The 21,781-nt window shown below is 30.8% G+C and overlaps 1 protein-coding gene across 1 annotated transcript; it reads right to left on the bottom strand.

Moving 5' to 3' along the window:
• Positions 1-6,388: 6,388 nt before the first annotated feature.
• On the bottom strand, positions 6,389-12,418 carry LOTGIDRAFT_164752 (hypothetical protein; the record flags this gene model as incomplete). Its single annotated transcript, XM_009061275.1, has 5 exons — positions 6,389-6,568; positions 8,250-8,273; positions 9,221-9,326; positions 10,092-10,302; positions 12,415-12,418. 5 exons carry the CDS (start codon positions 12,416-12,418, stop codon positions 6,389-6,391), a joined length of 525 nt encoding a protein of 174 aa, XP_009059523.1.
• Between the last annotated feature and the right edge of the window lie 9,363 nt (positions 12,419-21,781).

The following is a 21,781-nucleotide window of genomic DNA, read 5'->3' as shown; positions in this document are numbered from 1 at the left end:
GGCATTTGTTCTATACCCCAGTGTTTAGTATACCAATCAAATTTCACCTCAAAAATGTTATCAAGCAAATGACATCACAGACGTTAACAATTTTTTGTTTGATTTCTTTCAATGCAGTATTGTATATGAACTTATCTTTATTGCTATAAATATGACAAGTGACACGTGTGACTTTGAGAGATATTTATGGTTTGATTGAAGTGCAAAATTATCCATCTTGATAATGGAGTGCAGATTTAGTGGATTACAGGTAAATGCAGTGGTTAAAAAACTTCGCCTTTGAAGAAGAAGAGATATTCCCTATCATTCTGAGTATGGATTTTGGTTTCTAGACATGCCCTCAAAATAAATTTATCAGAGGCTGGTAAAAGACAGTAAATGTTAGACTAATGTCATCTAAAATTAGAGGTCATGTATGTTGACTAGCTTTAAAGCAGGTTAAATTTGAAATTTCACGCTTCATATGCACAAACAACACATGCAAACTTAGGCTGTTTAAGGTACAAGCGACATTCTGTTCACATATACGGTACCCATTTTGTTTGAATTGCAGCAGACCCAGACATCAGATTCTAATAAATTCAAGGTGATACATATAGTTGAAGTTGAACTCTGAGCTTGTAATGGCTGTCTATCATCATAGTAGTAATATCCCTATCTTGATATGACAATCTTAACTCTTGGTGGTATATATTCAAATATTATTGTAAACATATAACATAGAATAGGTCAACAAACTGGACACTGATATTACATAGAACAAATCTGAGACATAAAAATAACACTTGAACACCTGTGTTAAAATCTCTTAATGATATCAATTCCTCTTGACAAAATTTAACATGCAACACTAAGTTAAAATTCAAACATTGAGAACTACGAAACTAGAGGATTTTCTGTTTAAAATAGACTTATAGAGTAGATACCACATACTTCACAAATATTTTTACCTTATCTAAACAAACCGAAATAATTTGAATGAAAAACTTACAAAGGTGAAAGGTCAATTTTACCCTTTACTATATCTATTTATGTAACAAGGGCATTAAAGTAAATTCTGCTTAAAGCAAATTCTATTTAATCAAAGTAACAAACATACTGCATTTAATTTCAACATCCCTGTGCTCATAAAATTGAAATTTAGGAGTATAAGTCATTCAATTTAAACAGTGGACTTTAAAGAGATTATAAAGAGATTTTTCAAATTAAATTTTCAATCAGACGTCTGTAGTTCCTGCAATTCCACTAAATCTAAGAGTTTTGATGATGTCAAAATAGCAAAATATACTTTATCACTACGCAACTTCATGTCATCAAACACTTGGTCTGAGTGGAATTGCAGGAACCTCAACCGTCTGATTGAAAATTAGAATGGTAAAAATAGATACTATCCTTGTTCCCGATACACATACAAAATTTATAAAACCTCTTTACAATCCCTTAAAATATGTGACATGACATTATAGAGAGGTCATGCAATTTGTCATATTTCAAATCCATATTTTTCAACTTCAACTATTGCCGAAGGGAAGAGAGCATTCATCTAGCAATCTTGCACACGTTTAACTAAGTAAGTACTACAGTTGAGTCACTATAGATTTACAAACTGAACCAAATATAGGCCGACTTAGACCAAATTTGAAATCAGGTGATATTTGCATTCAAGTAAAATTTGCAAAGACTTACCGCTTCATCAAGGTTATTAATACTGTTCCAATGTAAATTGGTATTTTTAGTTGGTCCCAGATCATTCAAACTACGTGAAAATATCCTCTGATCTCGTTGCATAATTTGTATAGGTTATAATGAACACAATAAGAGAATAAGTACTATAAAATAAAGATGTCCATGACAGATAGTAGAGTGGTCGTTTAACGTAAACTAAGGTAAATACTCTATTACATAACTAGTCAAATAACTAACATTCAATCAGGTGTCTAGTTCACTATCATAACCTTTCATATACACTCGATACACTCCATTACACCTCAAATATCTTACTTATCTCTTCTTAATGAATCACTGAGACTGTCAAAACTTGTCCGTGACAAGCATTCCTTTTCACTCCCATCTACCTGTGAGTTGTTTATGTTATGAGTGACGTATTGTCATCATATTATCTCTCAGTGTCTATATAGATATACCAGTATTGTAATATATGTACGTCCCTGTATAGTCTAGTCCACCCTGAATAATCTTTTCTAACAAAAATTACAATATCACTTTAATATACAACCAATTAATATTATATTGACTTGTCCTTACTTATGACAATCTTTTTCCCATTTGAGTCCTCGGTATACCAAGCCTATTTTTCGTACAATATCATTTTCAATATATCAATACTTTTTTCCCATAGGTAGATCTATGATTGAAAACATTGTTTTCCCATAGGTAGCCTGCAATTAATACTACTTTTCAGGCGTTAAAGGATTTTCTGCAACAATAATCATTCTCAATTCTCAATAATTGACTCCAGAGTAAAAACCATGAAGAACTCTTCGATTCAGAATTGGAGGTAAAAAAACAACTACAGGATGTGTTATATACCATATATATATCAAGTAAACAAACAGTTAAACAACTCTGTATCAAAAATCAATGTGTCAATATCCATTAATTGATGTCCAGATCTTTTTTTTACACGCAACTCTCCAATTTCCCGCAAAGTTTCCTTATCCTACGTCAATACAAACTGTGTTTTTAAGAGAATAGCAAACATGTGACGCTGAAAAACTTGATCAATTTTTATGTAGATAAGACACAAGCCCTCGAGTAAGTTGATTGCAGTACACTTTCCAATTTCAACTTTATTATCTTTTCGAAATTAACATCGACATAAACCACTCCACTCTCTCTTTTCAAGTGAAACATTCCCGAACAATCAGTTTTCAATATTCTATAGTAGTATAGTCCGTTGAATAATAGATATAGCAGTGTGTATTTAAAGATAGATATTGGTTGTTATACCTATCTATTGATAAATATCACAACAGTGCCCCAACATGACAGTTAAGTCTAGTGTGACCTTACAATAAAATAAACTGTTACCAGCCCCCTCTCTCTCTCATTAATACAACTTTTGTCATGAGCTTCAAATTCCTTAAATGTTTATTATAAAGGTCAAAGGTGAAAGAAGAAAGGAAAACCGTGTGGTATCTCTAGAGTAAATCTAAGTTAAAAGTTGACAAAGTTAGTCATAAGTAATAAAGAAAGCATGTAAAGTGTCTAAGGGTTTACATTTACTTATTAGATATTCATTCAAATTTAACTAGCATATAACTCTAAATCAAATACACTTGCTAACTTGCAAAAATTGAAGATGCATTAACTGTCAAAAGCAGGTAAATCAAACAAATATATATGCAAATTAATTGCTGCACTATAAAATTGATAGTATGTGTTAGCTCCATTGAATCTTTTTTCATAAAGCTATTTTTATGCAAATTCAAAGAAAAGTTCTCTTTATGTTCGAAGATTTAGTGAAGATAAACTGACAAAATAATTCTTCAAAGATTACAATGAATTCTAATTAACATTTTCAATGTTAAATTGAGAGCTGCAGAGGCTCAGTGAGTTTGACACTTGCTCGCTAACCTGAAGGTAGATGGTTCAATCCCAGCATAGGTCGAGATAATACATTCAGATTTTTCAACCAAGTTTCCACCTATCAGTGATGCAGGTATGAGGGGCTGACATGGAAAACATGTGTAGTCATTCGGATGGGACCTATGTGCTACAGGCTGTGCATGTTAAAGATCCCTTGATAGTTGGAAATCAAAAAAGAGCAGGCTAATGCTGCTGTTCTGGCAAAACTTCCCTCATTGTACCCTGCATGGCATTGCCTGTCTTCATTGGCAGAAAAGCAGAATGTAAAACTCCTTTCATTTCATTTTTCCTTTCAATGTTAAATTACATCTTTGGCTCTGAAGTGTACGCAAACACACCATTATTCGTTTTATGGCATTGGTCCTGCAAATAAATCACTGAAAAAGAATACAACTTACCTTAGGAACCAAAAGACGTTGTGAAACAGGTATTCTGGGATATCTCAATAATCTAGTAGAATACACAACTGGATAAGAACGAGATCGACTATGATGTCTGACAGGACGGCCTCCCCTTCTATAATGACCTCTTCTCATTTTGACAATTCTACATCAACAACCTTGGCCTCAATTTCAATTGTTTTCTCCCAAAATGTCAACTTATCTGATAAAACTGTATAATAAACTGCACAATTCTTCAATTACCAACTTTCAAAGTTGTTAAAACAATTAAAACCAACTATAACTGTCCTTGTTATGTGAACAACAATGGAATTTTGATGGCAATTTCAAAGTTTGTATGATCTTACATCAGAAACAAGTAGTAAATAATCCATGTGATATAATAATTTGCTATGAACCAGACAAAGTCAGAAAAGTTCCTTATTTATAGATCCTTGGAAACCTATAAAGGTGTAATACAGGCTTCTGTTATTCTCTTCACATATATTTCTGAGTTTCACAAAAGCATCACATCAAAGTCTGGATTTTCAACTTTCTTGGACTGATCTCTGCAATTTCCCCAGGTATCCAGATGATAAACTATCACAAGCATGTCTTACAATGTAACTGGATAATAGTGAGCAGTAATAACAACTTGTTAACATTCAAATTGAAATAATAACAACATCCCACATTCTCCAGCTACAAGACAAATCTTTCCCTGACCAGTATTACTGGACATGCACTAGCAATTGTCTGACCATAAAAGTGTCCAATTGTTGGTATCTGATAAACAGGGTGGACTCTTGAATTTTAAACTAATTAAAACTGTACCAATATCAAACTACATTTAGTTAATTAATGGGTAGAGTCCATTGTTCTAATTAACGATATGAGTCTTATTCAGATTAAAATAATACAGAAGAAATTTGGCCTAAATACACCAAATTACATATCTTTCAAATTGCAATGGTCAATTAAGTACATTTTGTATGATATTTTGTTATGATATAATTCATCAACTCTATGATATTTGTAATAAATTTAAACCATGTATGACCTGTGACCTAGAAATGTTTGAGAGTTATCTGTTTAATTAAACAATAGATAGTATTGTAAGAGAATATCACAGAATCTCAACTCTCTTTGACTGTTATTTCATGAGCAATAAAATTGCAATGCATGCACAATTATCTTCTGATTTGATTTATTTTCAAAATTCTGTAACTTATAATCAGTATAATTCCTCACATGAATAGTTCATTAACTACAACCAATGTATTGCCAAACTGTTATTTTGGATTATGAGATTTGATGTTCGGAACAGTAGTACTTGTTTTTTTTATTTCAGCCTCAGAAACTAGTTGTTTCAAACAACCAGTCAGAGTCTTTTTTCATAAAATGGCTCTGCGGACTAAGCACTTTCTCACAAACCTTGCGTTTAATCAAGGCGTGGCTTGGGATGTGTATAGGTGTTTCAGCCTATTGTTTCTACTAGTCAGTGCTGCATGTCAAAGTCTAGCATGAAAAAAGGTTGTGTTAGTTTGGGCTACATCCTTTGCAAATACTTATACCTTGAAATCACTGTATTCTTTGATATAACAATAATGACTATTGCAGTCAAGGTATAAGTATGAAGTTCGTAATAGTTTGACATTGTCAAGATGGTTGGATAGACATGTATACCACCATCAAAACAGATGTAAAGCAATTTTACAAACTTTTAAGTTTATGAAGACTGATCAAAGAACTCAACAAAAAAGGAAATAGGCCTACAATAATATAAACTTTGAATACCCCCCATCTTAAAAACCCAAATAATTGATAATAAAATGTATTATTGTTAAAATTAACACACTTACTTGATAGGCTCAACCTTGTACAATTTTAACAAACATTCAAAATCAGCATATAAATGACGTTTAATATTTTTCCGAGTCAGAATTAAGTTTTCAGCAAACTGATAGCTACTTTACATAATACACAGTGTTGATAAGTGACATGACATTTCAGTTTGAGACAATCTGTCACTTGGTTGATATGTCCTTCCTTCAGTTGTGATTTCAGGTCCCCAAATATAAGCTAAGCTATTACTGTCTACACCATTACCTCTAATAAAGGTCATTTACATTCTAGAATGCACTAGAGCTGAACAAATCTTGACAGTTGCAAAATTTAGTGTAACTTTTCCTGTCAAAAATTTAAGGTGATTTATGATTTAAGGGAATGTGTAAAATAATGTCTTAATCTGAAGTGCTTTTAATATTGAATGATAAACATAAGATTATGTTACTTTAATCATTAAAGTCTGATGAACATGAAGACATATAGTGTCACTGTAGCAGACGCTTATCTAAAAATGGCATAGATATTCCTGATCACCTGACATGCACACAAGTTTATGGTACTTTAATCATTAAAGTCTGATGAACCTGCAGAAGACATATAGTCTCACTGTAGCAGATACTTAATTTCAAATGCATTTGCATTATCCATTTGGTGCTATAATGTTCTGCCTTTTTAGCAAATTTTCTTTGGATCAAATACAACATGATGTTAAAATTTATGTGAATCTTTTCCTTTAATAAATACAATTTTTTTTTTTATCTAGAATTGAAATATGATGGTCTGCATAATTTGCCTTATGTTTCAGTTTTAATGAAATTAGATACAGTAAGCTTTAAGAATTTATATAAATAAAATTTATCTGATGTAGGTAAGATATGTATCATATTTTCTGGTCAATGTCATTGAAGACAAACTATGTCTGTACCAATCAAAATAATCTCACATCTACCTGCTAAGTAATTTTTTTTAGATCTTTTAGCAGACAACAAATGTCCTTCATCTGACCTTGATATTTTCATTATTTGAAAGTTGCTCAATTCAGATACAGCTTAATCGGATCATGTTTAAGGACAGAATGTTGGAATTTTTAGTTGACATCCTTTGCTTGGTCATGGGTTCTAGTTTCAGTCAGAATGAACACTTGATGACCTTTCTTTTCTTTCATATTCCAAATGACATAACTAAAAATAGGTTTGAAATATCTGAGAAAGATTAAAGGTTAGGCAGAGGGCCAGTCGACAGGATCCTTGTATGGTGAATGATACTGCTATCTGAAAATCCCTGACAATTGGAAATAGAAATCAAGTAGACGTAAATCTTGATTTTATTCTATTTCCTGTTTCTAATACTGTGTTCATAACTGGCTAAACTTTGCTAAGAGTAAGATATAAGTTTATCATCATTTGGTACAAGTCTATCATTGAGTTATCTGAATACCTATCAAAGTGAGTGTTTAATTGCTAATTAACGTGTTAATGATATCTCATTAATTAGTCTATGAAATAACATCATATCTTAAATACCTAACATTTATATCACATTTAGGTGGTAAAAGTTACACCTTCATTCCTTAAATAAATTCTCAATACTCTATCAGACAGTTAATTGTCATTCTGAAGTAAAGAAATCAGATGACAGATTCCTGTGCCTTGGGGAATTTTGAATTCTGGTACCTATTATTTTTGTATAAATTCAGTCAGACATGTCATGAATAAAGAAAGTCAATAGAAAAAAAACAACTATAACCACATTCTTGTATATATTATACTTGCCTTATATAACCTTGAACAAGAGAAATTGGGAGGGATATTAAAAGGGAAATGGGGAGGGGTATTAAAAGGGAAATGGGGAGGGGTATTAAAAGGAAACTGGAGAGGGATATTAAAAGGGAAATGGGGAGGGGTATTAAAAGGGAAATGGGGAGGGGTATTAAAAGGAAACTGGAGAGGGATATTAAAAGGGAAATGGGGAGGGGTATTAAAAGGGAAATGGGAAGGGGTATTAAAAGGGAACTGGAGAGGGATATTAAAAGGGAAATGGGGAGGGGTATTAAAAGGGAAATGGGGAGGGGTATTAAAAGGGAACTGGAGAGGGGTATTAAAAGGGAAATGGGGAGGGGTATTAAAAGGGAAATGGGTAGGGGTATTAAAAGGGAGTGGGTATTAAAATCTTATCATTTTTCATTCAAAAATAAGTCTGCTAGTTCAATTCAAATGTTATTAAATCAGGAACAAGTGTGAGTTAGGATCAATTTCTAGAATAATTTTTCAAATTATATTCAACAATTAAAGCAAATCTTTGTAGCATTGCATAACCTTAACCAATACAGCCAATAAAGAAAAAAACACAAAATGGCATTCCAGAAACCTTAACCCAAATACAAAACAAAACTTGAATTAGTCTGAGTCTTACCTTCAGTGGCGTGACACAATATAACTTGAAATATAATAGAATAATAAATAATACAACTAACAATAATAAATAATGTTAGCCAACAATAACAAGTAATCGTAAATAACAAATGATATCATCAGTATTACTTTACTCTTAGTTAAAGGGTATCAGCTCCCTACAAATTTTGAGTTTCAAATTTAAAACCCTTTTTCTTCAACCAAAGAAATTAGTCCAGAAAGTTGAGAGCAAATATTTAAATCATAGTTTGAAAGAAAAATTTTATAAGTAAAGATAATGCAAAAATCTTAAAAATTATGTGCAATGGGAGAAATATCTTGCAGCTCCTACATTTTCATACTAGCCCAAACAAACCCTTTAAATGTACTTTATCTTAATATACAGGATTTAATACCTTTAGTATTGTAAATAATTTTTATTATATAGTTATATTATGATAATGAGAGTTTAAAAGGTATTTATCAGTTTGAATATTAGTGTGAGATATAGTGAAAGATATCACATAGTATCATAAGGTCAAGGCATTATATAACAATCATAGTACTTTACTTTAAGATCTGCTGTACAATGTGTCTTACGAGAAACTATTTGAACTGATAGTTCTTATATTCATTGATTGATTAACAAAATTATGGTGTTCACTCAAGTCACAGTCTGCTCACAAACCTGAAGAATTAGGCTTCAAGATAATACCTTTGGATTTTTTCAACCCAGTGGCCCCCTAATGCAGGATGGAGGTGCCGACATGGAAAAAGTGTCTAGTTGTTCGGATGAGACAATAAACCAAGACCAATGTGCTGCAGGCTGTATAAGTTAATATCCAAACACAATTTGAAATTGAATGCCACTTTCCTGGCAAAAGTTACTTCCTTGCACAGGATCTGGGCTATTCTCTAATCTGATAATCTGACACCATTGACTGAATAAGTATGTAAACATACAACAGTAGAAAATGTTAAATATATTCTTACCTCTTCCACTTCACCACTCTCACTCTCCATACTGTTAGATCTAGCTTGAGCTTTTATACTCGGGGAATTTGATCTCTTTAATGTTGGACTTTCTTCAAATTTTTTCCTAAAACAGAAATCAAATAAGTCAACATCAGCAATGATTTAAAAATTGTGTAAGCTTTTTTGCATACAAGCCTTGATCTTACACGTACAGTCCTGGCAAGCCCCATTATCTCTTTGTGGATTTTAGAGGTCACTAGTTATAGTAGGAGGTTAGGGGGGCTCCCTCTGAAAGATTGTCTAATGTGGGAAGCAGGAGAATACATCTAACAAGATTTTGGAAGTGAAAGAATCAATTTTTCATTTTTTTACCGCCTAAATACACCACTGTTTCAAATAAATTACTTCAGAGGTTAAAGCCTGTAGGCTACATTTTTAGGTTGTGTGCCAAAGTCAAGACTATTTTTGAATTCTGAATTATTCAAAATAGTTTTTATTTTCAAACATGTTTTCATATATCAACACTGAACAAATAGTGTTGGTGAAAATATATTTCATTTTTCCATTAAAGGGACACAACTCCATTTAACAACTCCTAGATGAATTTGCCATTCTCATGTAAATGAAATTCTTTTTACATTCAAATACACATCTAAAGCCAACTACTTTCATTTTATTTCACAGGAAACCAATTGACAAACATTTGTTAACTCAAGTGATAAATAAAAAGGGGCAGCTTTTACAAATAATAAAAAATTTTACATATCAATTGAAGAAAATAATGCACTGAGAGTGTAAATTATCATATCTAGGTGTGTTTATAAATGAAAAAATTCAAAATTTGACAAAATAATCCAGATATTTGACACAATGGCACATAGATACTTACGTATTGCTCAGTTTGGCAGGTTTACCAGTTAAATTTTCTAGACTATTAATAGCTTGGTCCCGTTCTGATTTAACTTGTTGTAACTGTCGTATAGCATTGTCTCTTTCTTCACTCGCTTTAGCTTTCTCTCTTAAAACAGCATCACGATCTTTCAATGCTAATTCAAATCCTAACTGTAAGGCTTGTGATGGTTTATCATCATCCTCTATTTCTGTAATATAAAATTAAAATTATCTAAATACACCCTACGATAATACTAATCATGTACTGAAGTTCATATCTTCAAATCATCAATCTATTTCAAACTTCATCTTATACCTTAACTGCAATAGTCAGCTTTCTTGTATCACAGAATGAAGTGATTGGATTCAATTATACACCTGCAAAAAAAAAGCAAATTGTAGCCCTTGACAGATCATCTTCTATAAACATTAAGCTTATTGTCTAAAGACTTTCTTACAAGGACACTGATAGGCTGTATTCACAAATGTAAAATCCAACCAAAACGCTGCACTTACAAACATATGTGATACAAGAAAGGTGATTATTGCAGAAAAGGTATAAGACAAAGTTTGTAACAGCCACGACACATCTTGGTGTCATTTGCTTGTTTTCATCAAATAATGGTTGTAGTTATCTCAGTCAGTGTATGAAAATCTGGTAAACTTGAATAGTGTGTCATTGTTTCCTCATCATTCCAGTTGACGAAGTTGTAATTGATTACAGATAATAAGGGAAACCCAAAGCCAAGAAATTTCACCTAGGAAGATCCTTGATAATCTAAATTGTCATACAATATGGTAGTGTCCATTTTCATGCCAATATTTGCATTGCAGTACAACTAAATATTGACAGTTGAGCACAAAACTACTTTCAATTGATCAAAGTAATATAAAACTTATCTTCAGAAAAGCATAGTCAAAGTTACATTATGAATATATGGTGAAGTAGATTTGCTCATATAAGCTTACACAATGTTAACATCCTGGCTCAATAAATCTATAACAACGATTTATATCTAGATCAATTCCTTAAGTAAATTTGAAAACCAGCGTCTAAAAACCCAGCAAGGAACATTTCCAATAAACACAATAACTTCCAATCAAAATTACACCTTTTGAATTACTATTGCTTTTGCAAATATTTTCAAAGACACGTATGGACAGAATATGCTTAATACACCTTAATGACTGACCACATTTAGACTTTGCTGAACGATATATCCTAATTCTAAGAGGAACACTTTTCAAATTACACTAAGAACCATTAGATAATAGAATTCACCAATCAATAAAACTGGAAAGAAAATCTCTGAAATTTAAAATTCAACATAAACTAGTTAGTAAAACGTGTTTGAAGTTGTAAAAAAATTGACTCTCAGATAACGATCTGTTAAAATTCTTTTACCACTTCTCTATGATACAATATCAATTAAAAACCTTTTCAGACAATTTCAAGCAGAAATCAATATGGACCCTTTCTGGTTTTTATTTCTAGAGATCTCTATATTCTATATAACCCAGACAGTAAGTCTGATAAAAAATGTGGAATATGGCACTATTGGGAATTCAAGTCACAAGATCTGAATATCACTTTACAATTACTTATTAGATTATCTAGGGTAGAAATCTGAAGTTAATAAATATAGTGTGTAAGAAGAGATAGAGCATGATATAAAACAATAAACATATATATGATGGCCTAATGCCATTGTTTTAGCTGTTAAAATTGCTAGTTCTACCTGTTTTATAAATCTGTTTTTTATTCACATGACACAATTTGGTAATTCTATAACTCTCTGCCCTTGAAAATGAAATGAAATGAATGGAGTTTTACGGTCTACTTTTCTGCACTATGTGGGCTAATTAAGACTCTGTACTTGAGAAGAAATCATTAATTAAAGGGATAGTTGCCTAAATGTTGTTGCGTGGTCATAGATAACATAGTTAAATATCATGTACGGTATCTGTATCAGAAAGGAACCTGATTTCTGATCACTACCCCTTATGTCAGTTTTACATTCCAAAGGCATAAAGTTGAAGCCTATCAATACAGAGATTGAGTATAGGCAAAACCACTTCTGTATCGAATTCTATCTCCAATCGATCAGATTTATTAAAATTTGTTTCTTCCAGACCTCAGAAGTCAAATCAAGACTCATTTTCATTTTGTAATAGAGTTGGTATAGCAGGATATATTCCATGTATACCATAACTTGTTGAAATTTCAATCATAATAATAGGTGTTGATGAATAAGACAAAAGGACCTTGAATTGTTAAGTAAAATTTTTCTCAAGAAATAAACACTGAATTCAAAACTTACTCATTTTCTAAAAGCTGTCCTGTTTACTTGACTATCCACAATAGATATAAATAAGTTTTTATTTTTTCCAATCAATGAGTCAATGTATTATCATAAAACATCAATAACGTTGTTGTATTAATCATAAAACTATTACCACATACTCACATAGCTTCATTGAGTCAGCTGTCTTTACTAGGTACCTATATATGATTAATTTCAATACTTAGTCTATGAAATCTAAGCAAAATAAAGCTTATTTTGGTGAGAAATAAAGTTTCTCAGCATGTCAACCAATCATATGACCAAAGATGATTGATTATATAGAGTATTATCATCTATTACATCTATAAAAAGCTTTAGAAAAACATCAGACTCTATACAAATAGATAAAATTATACTCTGATGAAGAAAGAGAGCTCTTAGTTAATTGTAGTGTTTTTTTATAAATAGTCCCTCAAGCATGTAATTAGTACGGTACTACAATTCTGCTTTACTTTTTTGTAAACGATTTAACAATTATCTAATTAAAACTAGAATTCTGTAATAAATTTTCAAAACATAATCTCTAAACCAAATTTAAAAAGAGACACTGTTAGAAACAAAAAGGACAATTAATATTTATCTCCAATGAAGATCGCACAGTGTGAAACTGTGAGTAACAGCATGTTTTAGGTTCTGTTTTAATATTTCTATATCGCTCTACAATTTACGTATTAATAAGCACTATTTTAACAGTGAAAATATTTTGTTATTGTAAATAGTTTACAATATAATTTTACATTAAATTTTAAAATATCACTTGCTATTATGTGTATCATTGATTTATTGCTTGCAGATGATTATTAGATATTTGCTTACATTAGAAGGGCTTTTGTTTCGTGAAGTGCAAGTTACATTACATTGATTCTTATCAACAATGTAATACTAATAGATAGGAGCTGTTGCTTGTCGGAAGCAGGTGTAGAGCCTCAGCAAGTGTCCAGCCAGTAACTTGCATTTTCCACTGAGTTGCCAGGTTGCTCGTGATCCCTCAACAGTTGGACAACATTAAACCTGAAACCTCTCTTCATTTTATTTCCCTTAATGCACACTACATGGCACTGATTGTCCCCATTAAGCAAATCATTTCATCTGTACATTGTTTCCTTCTAGATATTAACACAAGCTGCTAACATATACTCAACAATACAAAATCCATTAGAAATCTTCACATAAAATTAATTTACATATTTCCCAAATGTCTTCTTAATCCTTTTGTGTCGTAAGACAAAATTGGCATCGGAAAACAATCTTACCTATAAACTGTTATTCATGATAATTTCAACTGAGGTCTCAAAACAATAAGATATGTAAATCAGCAGAAAGTCAAACGTGTTTTACTACAACATCAAGTGCCCACGTTGTACTTATTACAATGATGTTGATCTGCAGGTTGAACACAAGACAAACAAACAACGAGCATACAGTAAACATTTTAAACCCAGTTTTACACAATAATACTCAGGTTGTCAACTAAAGACTAAAACATAAACCAATAAAACCTGACATTGAAAAAAATGGTAAAGGTAAATGATTCCATTATCAGCTATCTGTTTCTTTTTAAAGGGATTGGTAGAGGTTTTCAAAACTTATGTGTATCATGGACACTGATAGCATTCATTTCCAACATTCCAATTAGACATCTGTGGATATGCTACTTCCACCAAAGAACATTGATTCTTATATTTTTGACAGATACTTCAGTTAAAGAAATGATACAGCCAAATATTGTAATTGAGAGACATCCATGATAGTTAATGAATCTAATTTTCTTAACCTTTAACTTGCACCTTGTTTTATCATAAATCTTTATTTTGTGACCTTGGCCAGGCCTTTTATGAGACTATGTTCTCATCACCATCTAACAACAAATTTAAGCATTAAATGACGTCATCAAAACAATTACTTTAAATTGTGATAGTGATGTCATACGCACTGCAGCATTTCAGTACAGACAGCACCAACAGACGTGACTGAAAATTGGAATGATGCAATTAAAACCTATGATCAGCACATTCTAGAAAACCTTTCAACAATCAATTAAAGAGTTGGAATAGAAATCAATTTAAATGGAATTAAGAAACCCAGTGTTTAAAATCTATATTTAACATTGGTTTGTCTCATTTAAAGATAAAATCAATCTGTATCTTTCCACTCTACCGTCATTACATGTATTGAAATTGCATGTACATAAACAAAAGATAAGCAAATCGAACTGAATAACTGAATAACACTAAATTCTGATAATGGAGATAACACAACAGACCTGCCATTTCAAAAGCCATTTCATATACTTAGTTCAGGTTTTGAGTTCAGTTTTACTTTACATTGAAATGATATTGGGCCCAAGAGAGACCTATATAATTTTATGAATAGAATAATCTCAATAATCCTGGAATTGACATTAAAAAAAGTATCATTCTCATAATACAAAAGTTTGATTTGATTGCAGATTATAGTAAAAAATCTGAAGGTATCATCTCGACTTATGCCAGGATTGAACCCTCAACACTAAACAAATTATAGCGTTTAAGTTTAAACCAAATTTGCTGTCACCAGAAGGAAATAACATGGTATGAATTGATTATACTGTCAACCAAGATCTCTAAAATAAAAACATATTTATCTTTGTCAAATTAAATATATATATTCACCCCAGATTTACTAGTAAATAATCAGTTAGTATAACCTAAGGCAAGTTAAGATACAGAAGTAATTAGTATTTTATCGTTATGATAATTGAAATTTTATTCACCCATTATCATTATAAAGACTCTATGAAGTGTTAATTGTAGGTCATCATCTACAACTTATCAGAGCATTACAATAACAAAAGATATTATACAAAATTTACTATAAGCATCAGTGCTTCACAATTCCCTAAACTTATTTATTTGAAAAGTCTTTACTTTCAATTGGGTCTAGTTATCTTAAGAGTTTTTGGCTCAAATTCATTGCGTTCAAAAGCAAATTGTTATGTAATATTTTTCACATAATTCATTGCATGCATATAGCATTCACAATCTCTATTCATTCCACAAAAACTGACGCATCTTAATAAAACCTTTTCATAAACAAACATTTAAGTTATAACTAATATTTAGGGGCCTCAATAAGTCATAACTGAAATTAATAGCCTTGCACCTGATATTTGAAATTGAAACTTTTGTGAAAGTCATATGATAACAAACCTGATCAAGCGTGCAACAATGTGTAAAATCAAATCACATTTCAGACAAGAGAGTATATCCAACACTAAAACTAAACACACAATAGTTTTGGTTCCATTTGAATGTCAACAGTATTTAGATTTCAGAACTTTACTGAAAGGAATTCAAGATAACTTGTTATCTCAGTGTGTTTCAGCTGCTAGCAACCAATTACAACTTGTCATTTACAGTTAGCAGTTAAAAATTTCAGGAAAAATTCTCAAGAATTCTATTCCATTTGCATTCCTAGAGTAGTCTTTGATGAAGAAAAAAAAGAAAACTTTTGAAAAAGATTCTTTGCAAAATACTTCCTTGAATACAGAAGATATAATATGCATGTATGTATGTATACATACACATTACAAAATATAGTAAAATAGTAAAAAGCTTGTTACCTGTAAACCATGAATATCATCCAATGTGTAAATTTATAGAAAAGGTCTAATTATCCAACTGTTTTATATTAATTAACATTAAGTTTGGTAAAAATTATCATACACATGTATATTCATAGATGTCACTTGGAGAAAATCTACGTCAAGTATTGACAATTGTCAAGTAAAACTAGCAATGTACCTTACCTAAGTATAAGTTTCCAATGTAATCAGGTAGTTGACCTAGTTTTCAGCTTGCTTGTATAGCTGTATGAGAGGGGTCTTAATTGACCTAACTGTCGACCCTATAACTACTGGATTAGCTAGGTAATAACATCAATGTATTAACAGTATGTCTCTATAGAAAACGACAAGGAGTAAAGCTATGTACTGGATGTTCAAGTCAGGTTGTTAACTAATGTATATAAATGAGTGATAGAAGGTAAATGTTAGCTGTCAATCTGTTAGTTGTATTGTCACCTCTACTATTCTACCTACTATGGTCATTGTCAATACCTAAAGGAATACTATAAAAGGATTTTAGGAAACCTGATGGGCAAGACAAATGATGCAAAGTGAACTAGGATGTATATATAAAGACTTTTTTGAATATCTTTATTGCTCTTAAACTTTGTCAATTTATTTGGACACATAATAAATATTTTGACTTTAGAGAAGTGCATTCAGAAATGTGACTTCAATATGTACAGTGTCCCTAACTCTGTATTCTAAAAGAAATAAACTACTTATGTGTTAAATTTGAACAATTTGAATAATTTACCCCATAGAACCTTAACAGGGCTTAAAGTAATTATTGTTCAAACATCTAGAACACTTCTACTGTACCTTGATTTCTATAAAGAAAGATTTTTGTGACAAATACATGATAAATCATAGTTATTTGTCATATATCACCATAATAACAATAGTTATAACACATTGTTAGAGTGTAAACATATTATACTAGTAATTACTATACAGATATAGATAATTATATCCTTTCTTTTCAAGCTGGTACTATCAAAAACTCACCAAACCATGAGAGTAGGCTGTTTACAGATTCAATTATTTAAGGTCAAGATTATTTTCAAAATGTTGCTGAATCACATTTTTGTCATACTTTAGAAATAATATGCCCGATTCAGAGTTTGGAAAGAGTTTATTTTCCCCTTTTTTTTTTTTTTTTTTTTTTTTTTTTTTTTTTTTTTTTTTTTACATGAAAGGCCATTTATTGCATCTATTAGCATCATTCCAATTTTTTACTTGATGTCTATGGTTCTTGTAATTATATAAATGCTAAACTGTATATGATGTTAAGCTGCTGAATACATCTTAGGGCCTAATCATAAAATGCTTACTTTTAGAGGAATTGCTAGACCCTCACATTATTGAAATTTGAATGGTACAAATTGGTGCTATCAGACTTCCTGATTAAAGATAACACACAGATCTGCATTTTATCTTTTCCTTTTTAATCTCAATAAACTGCAGAACTGAGATGAAATCAACTTGTATGATAATCATAGTGTTTTCTACTATAGAGCCTTTCTATTTTCTTCATAAAGTTTACTAATTAGTCACAGTTTTTGCCTGTATTCTCTCATTAATAAAGCCTCACAAATATGTTTAAGGAATCACCATTTGAGACTAAATGAATACAAAATAATGTTGAATTAAATCAGTGAAGACACAATAAATACAAAATAGATGCTGAATAAAATCAGTGAAGACTAAATGAATGAATGTAAAATGAATAAGAAGAGTTTTGTATAGAATATTGTATTGAATATACAGTATATATGGTAGGCTTGTCATAGGTAAACTACTCTTCGTGAGAAATAAACCAATGTCTCGCCTTTTTTACAGGTTTTAAACAAACTTTACATCATAATATATACAATACATAACAGATATCATTGTGTAAAAGATAAAAACTCTCTTTCAACAATATAAAATATCTTTTTGAAAATAAACCATGTAAACAATTAAATGACATGTTGTTTCTGAAAGTAAAATCTATTAAAAGAATTGATCTGTCTTTCTATATAAATGATAGACCTCGCTAAAATTTCAATTCTATGTAATTACAAAGTGGTTCATTAGAAGGAAATTATAGATTATTGGGGTCCTTACACCACTTCTGTTTTATTTCCACTTGGGCTATGTTTTTTTTTAAAATTCAAAGAAAACTATATTTTGTTACACCAGTTGATATTTGTTTTCCTTGCGAGATTCAATAAATCAAATTTTAACACTTAAATTTAAGACGAGTGACCATGTTAAAATTGCTTTATTTATTTATTTTTTAAAATTTGAAATCCATAGTCCAGAGGTGGAAATAATATTTAAAGAATGAAATCGAAATTCAAATATACTAATATGTCAGCTTCTATCTGAAAATTTCTACAATCAAACTATAAGCTCCATTAGAAATAAGAAATATCTACAATCCATAAGAATGTTAGCCTTTACCAAAATATTTCTTCAAAAAATATCCCATGAGTAAAGCTTAGAAAAATGTTAAAAATAATATTTGTACAAGAGATGACCATTTTCTATTATTATTCTAATAGTCACTGAAACAATTACAAAAACTTATTCAAATTCTGTATTTACCTTCTTGAATAGCCAAATACTCCTCTATTTAATTTGTTACATTAGTCGGTCAATATGTCATCTAGTTATCATATATTACTTTCCAGTTTTACTAAAGATTTCACTGTTTTCTCATGAACCTCAAACTCAGACAAAAACACTGACGATACTTAGTGTTTAGTAATGGTGAGAAATAGGTAGATTAGTGATTTTCACTCCATTGATTTCAATTTAGTCACAAGGTCACTTATTTTCTACCATAATAAACTAATAAGTCAGGTATAAAAGGGGTAAAATTAAGTCTCCAAAGCCTCATTAGATACAATCTTTCAATAAATATTACAATAACTTCATAAATTATCAGATTTCTTTTCACTTAATATTTCATATCCTAGAGAAATAAAACTTAGATCAGATTATAGAAAATATACTTAAATGACAACAATTATAGCTTTAATGTAAAAGTTTATAAATTAAAAATTAGTTTCATTGATTCTCTAGACCTTCCTGACCTATTACTCTGTTTAACAGCACTTTATCCTTACTTTCTAGTCTACTTTAAGTGATACTACGTCTTAGAATGAACATAAAATTTAGGTTCTCAAGAATGGTCAATATGAGTATATATTCATCAGTGAACTTACCTGGTGTCATTGGCCAAGTTTAGAATTTTTAAACGTAGTATCCCTTTAAAACTCAACAAGAAACCATAAACTGAATGCCACTTTAGACTATGATAAAGGCATCTCATATAATTGGTTTACGTTGGATATTACCATTAACATCATTACAAATAATGTTATATAACATCCCTGTCAAGTCTTAAGAAGTTAAAGCTTTTTCCTTACTGAACGTATGAAGCAAACTGAAAGCCATGAATCTGAAAATATGACAATTCAAAGTGCCTACTAAGCGCATGATGTTCAACAGAATGTTTATAAAGGCCTTAATGAAATGCTGCTACTCAAAACCTGCTAACATTAGAAATTCACTCATTTTCTAAAACCCAGTACTCCAATCCGTTATACAATAATTTTGGAAGTTTGAATGTTAAGTAATATTCAACCATAATCATTCCTCTGAGTAACAATTTCATTCCTTATCGAATCTATGAAAATCAGACAGACATAATACATGATCATTCTAGATCCAAATTAAAAGAATTGGTGGCCATCCATTTTGATCAAAACTATAACTACCGGTATCACACCAAAAATTAGCAGGCATCATTTGCCTATCTCCCTATCAAACACCAATCAATTGAATGGCGTCAATTCATCAGAAAACATGTAATATAATCTGTGACCTAATAATTCATCAACTGAATTATCAGCATCAATTTACATAAATTTACAATATAATTTTTATCTAAGGTGCAGCCAATGAATTAGGAGTGATCTCAAATTAAAAATGGCTTTCTAAGCAGCACTGCCATGTTTATGACAAAGTCTATCAACATTGTGCTATTTATTAGTTAATCCAAGGGATCATTATTCAGGTAGATCTAGGTAGGCCTAATCAGTGTAGTCCAGATTGATATACGATAGAAGGGAGGTAACTCCAGATAATAAAACATAGCAAAACTTGACAGCTAGTCAGTTACTTCAAATTTTATTCTTTGAATCTCTTAAAGAGAGTATGTTACTAGATCTAATATATGAGTAAAAAAAATGGTTAATACCAATACAATCCATACCTGAGGTTTCAAGCAGAAAGTTTGTCAGCAATTTTGGGTGTGTATCTTCTAAAACTTCACAAAATTCGCGAAATGTCTTGATCCCCTGTTTTGAAGACATTATGTCTATCATCTTCTCGGTCCTTTTATCCCTTTCAATACACATTATCTGTTTTTCTTCATCTTCTGTGAATACATGTTTTGCTTTTAGTTTTAAGTAAACTCGATTAAAGTCAAGATCCTTCACTAATTTTTGTTTATGTTTTTCAAACAAGCGAGCAATACCTCCACGGCTCGCCATCTTTAATGCCATGAGAATCGAAGGGAAATTTTATGAATAGTGTTTTTAAATTATTTTCCTACTATTTGTTACATTAATGACAACACAAAAAAATCAAATAACGATTAACGATAAATGGCATAAATCTAATATATGTTATAAATGTTTCTTGGCTATTCATAATTGTCCAACATTCAAAAATACTAAATTACTCTAAACCTTTCGAATTACATTTGACCCTAAAGGTGACGCGATCGTTTGCGCCCTCTATCCTTTGATTGCTGAAAGTAAAACTAGAGTTATCACGTTGAATTTTATCTTGGAAAGTTTTCGATTCATCCCCTGGCTTCTGATCAAGTAGCTGATTCTTGTATATTATAAATCCCTATCTGACAGGCAAGTATGAATGATTATTAAATGATAAGAGCTAAGAGTGTACCAGTTATGAATATTTGGGATCACCAGTAGGCCTACGCCTTTTATAATAAAAAGAATATGCACAATAATGTCCTAAGTTACTAGAATTAATAGCATTATTTAAACAGATTCTGAGTTGAACATAGGCTATAAACCCAGTTGATGGAGTTGAATCAGTTTTATGGTATGATTGTCAATTTTCCAATTAATTCTATGCAGCCTGAATCGTAACTAGGCCTAATAACTTTTCAGATTAGCTTTTTAGATATTCCTATAATTGACACTTTTCTTTTGTCAAAATATCTTAATGATTTCATACAAAATCACATTTGTGGATTTTCTAACATAATGTGTCTATAGTATCTATGTCTAAATGACCTGTACTGAGCAGGAGTGGAATTTTGACAATGTTCGATCTCATAAGATGTATTTCTTTAATGTGTTAAGCTTATAAGATAATTTCAGTCTGATCAGATGAATGGAATGTTTCAATTTACTATTTAATTCTAATTTTCAGATTTATGACGGTAAATTTTATAATGGACCAAAGTGTGTAATAGTTAAAGTTGCACAATACTGTCTACTACTTAAAAACTTAGTTTAAATATGGATGAAGAAAGTGGCAGTGATAATGCTGGTAAATTTATTATTGAAAATCTAGGATGTTTTTCCAGTGTTTTTAATTAACCAGAAATATAATTCAGGCTATAAGCTTACTCTACAAACTTTTTGGGTCAAAAAGATTCGTTCTTAAAGGTTCGACCTACGTATTACAAATGGCATGGCATCATATTTT

This window comes from Lottia gigantea, assembly GCF_000327385.1.
Source record: "Lottia gigantea unplaced genomic scaffold LOTGIsca_47, whole genome shotgun sequence".
Classification (NCBI taxonomy): domain Eukaryota; kingdom Metazoa; phylum Mollusca; class Gastropoda; family Lottiidae; genus Lottia; species Lottia gigantea.
The sequence above is the reverse complement of the archived record's forward strand: the minus strand, read 5'-3'. Positions and strand labels throughout refer to the sequence as shown.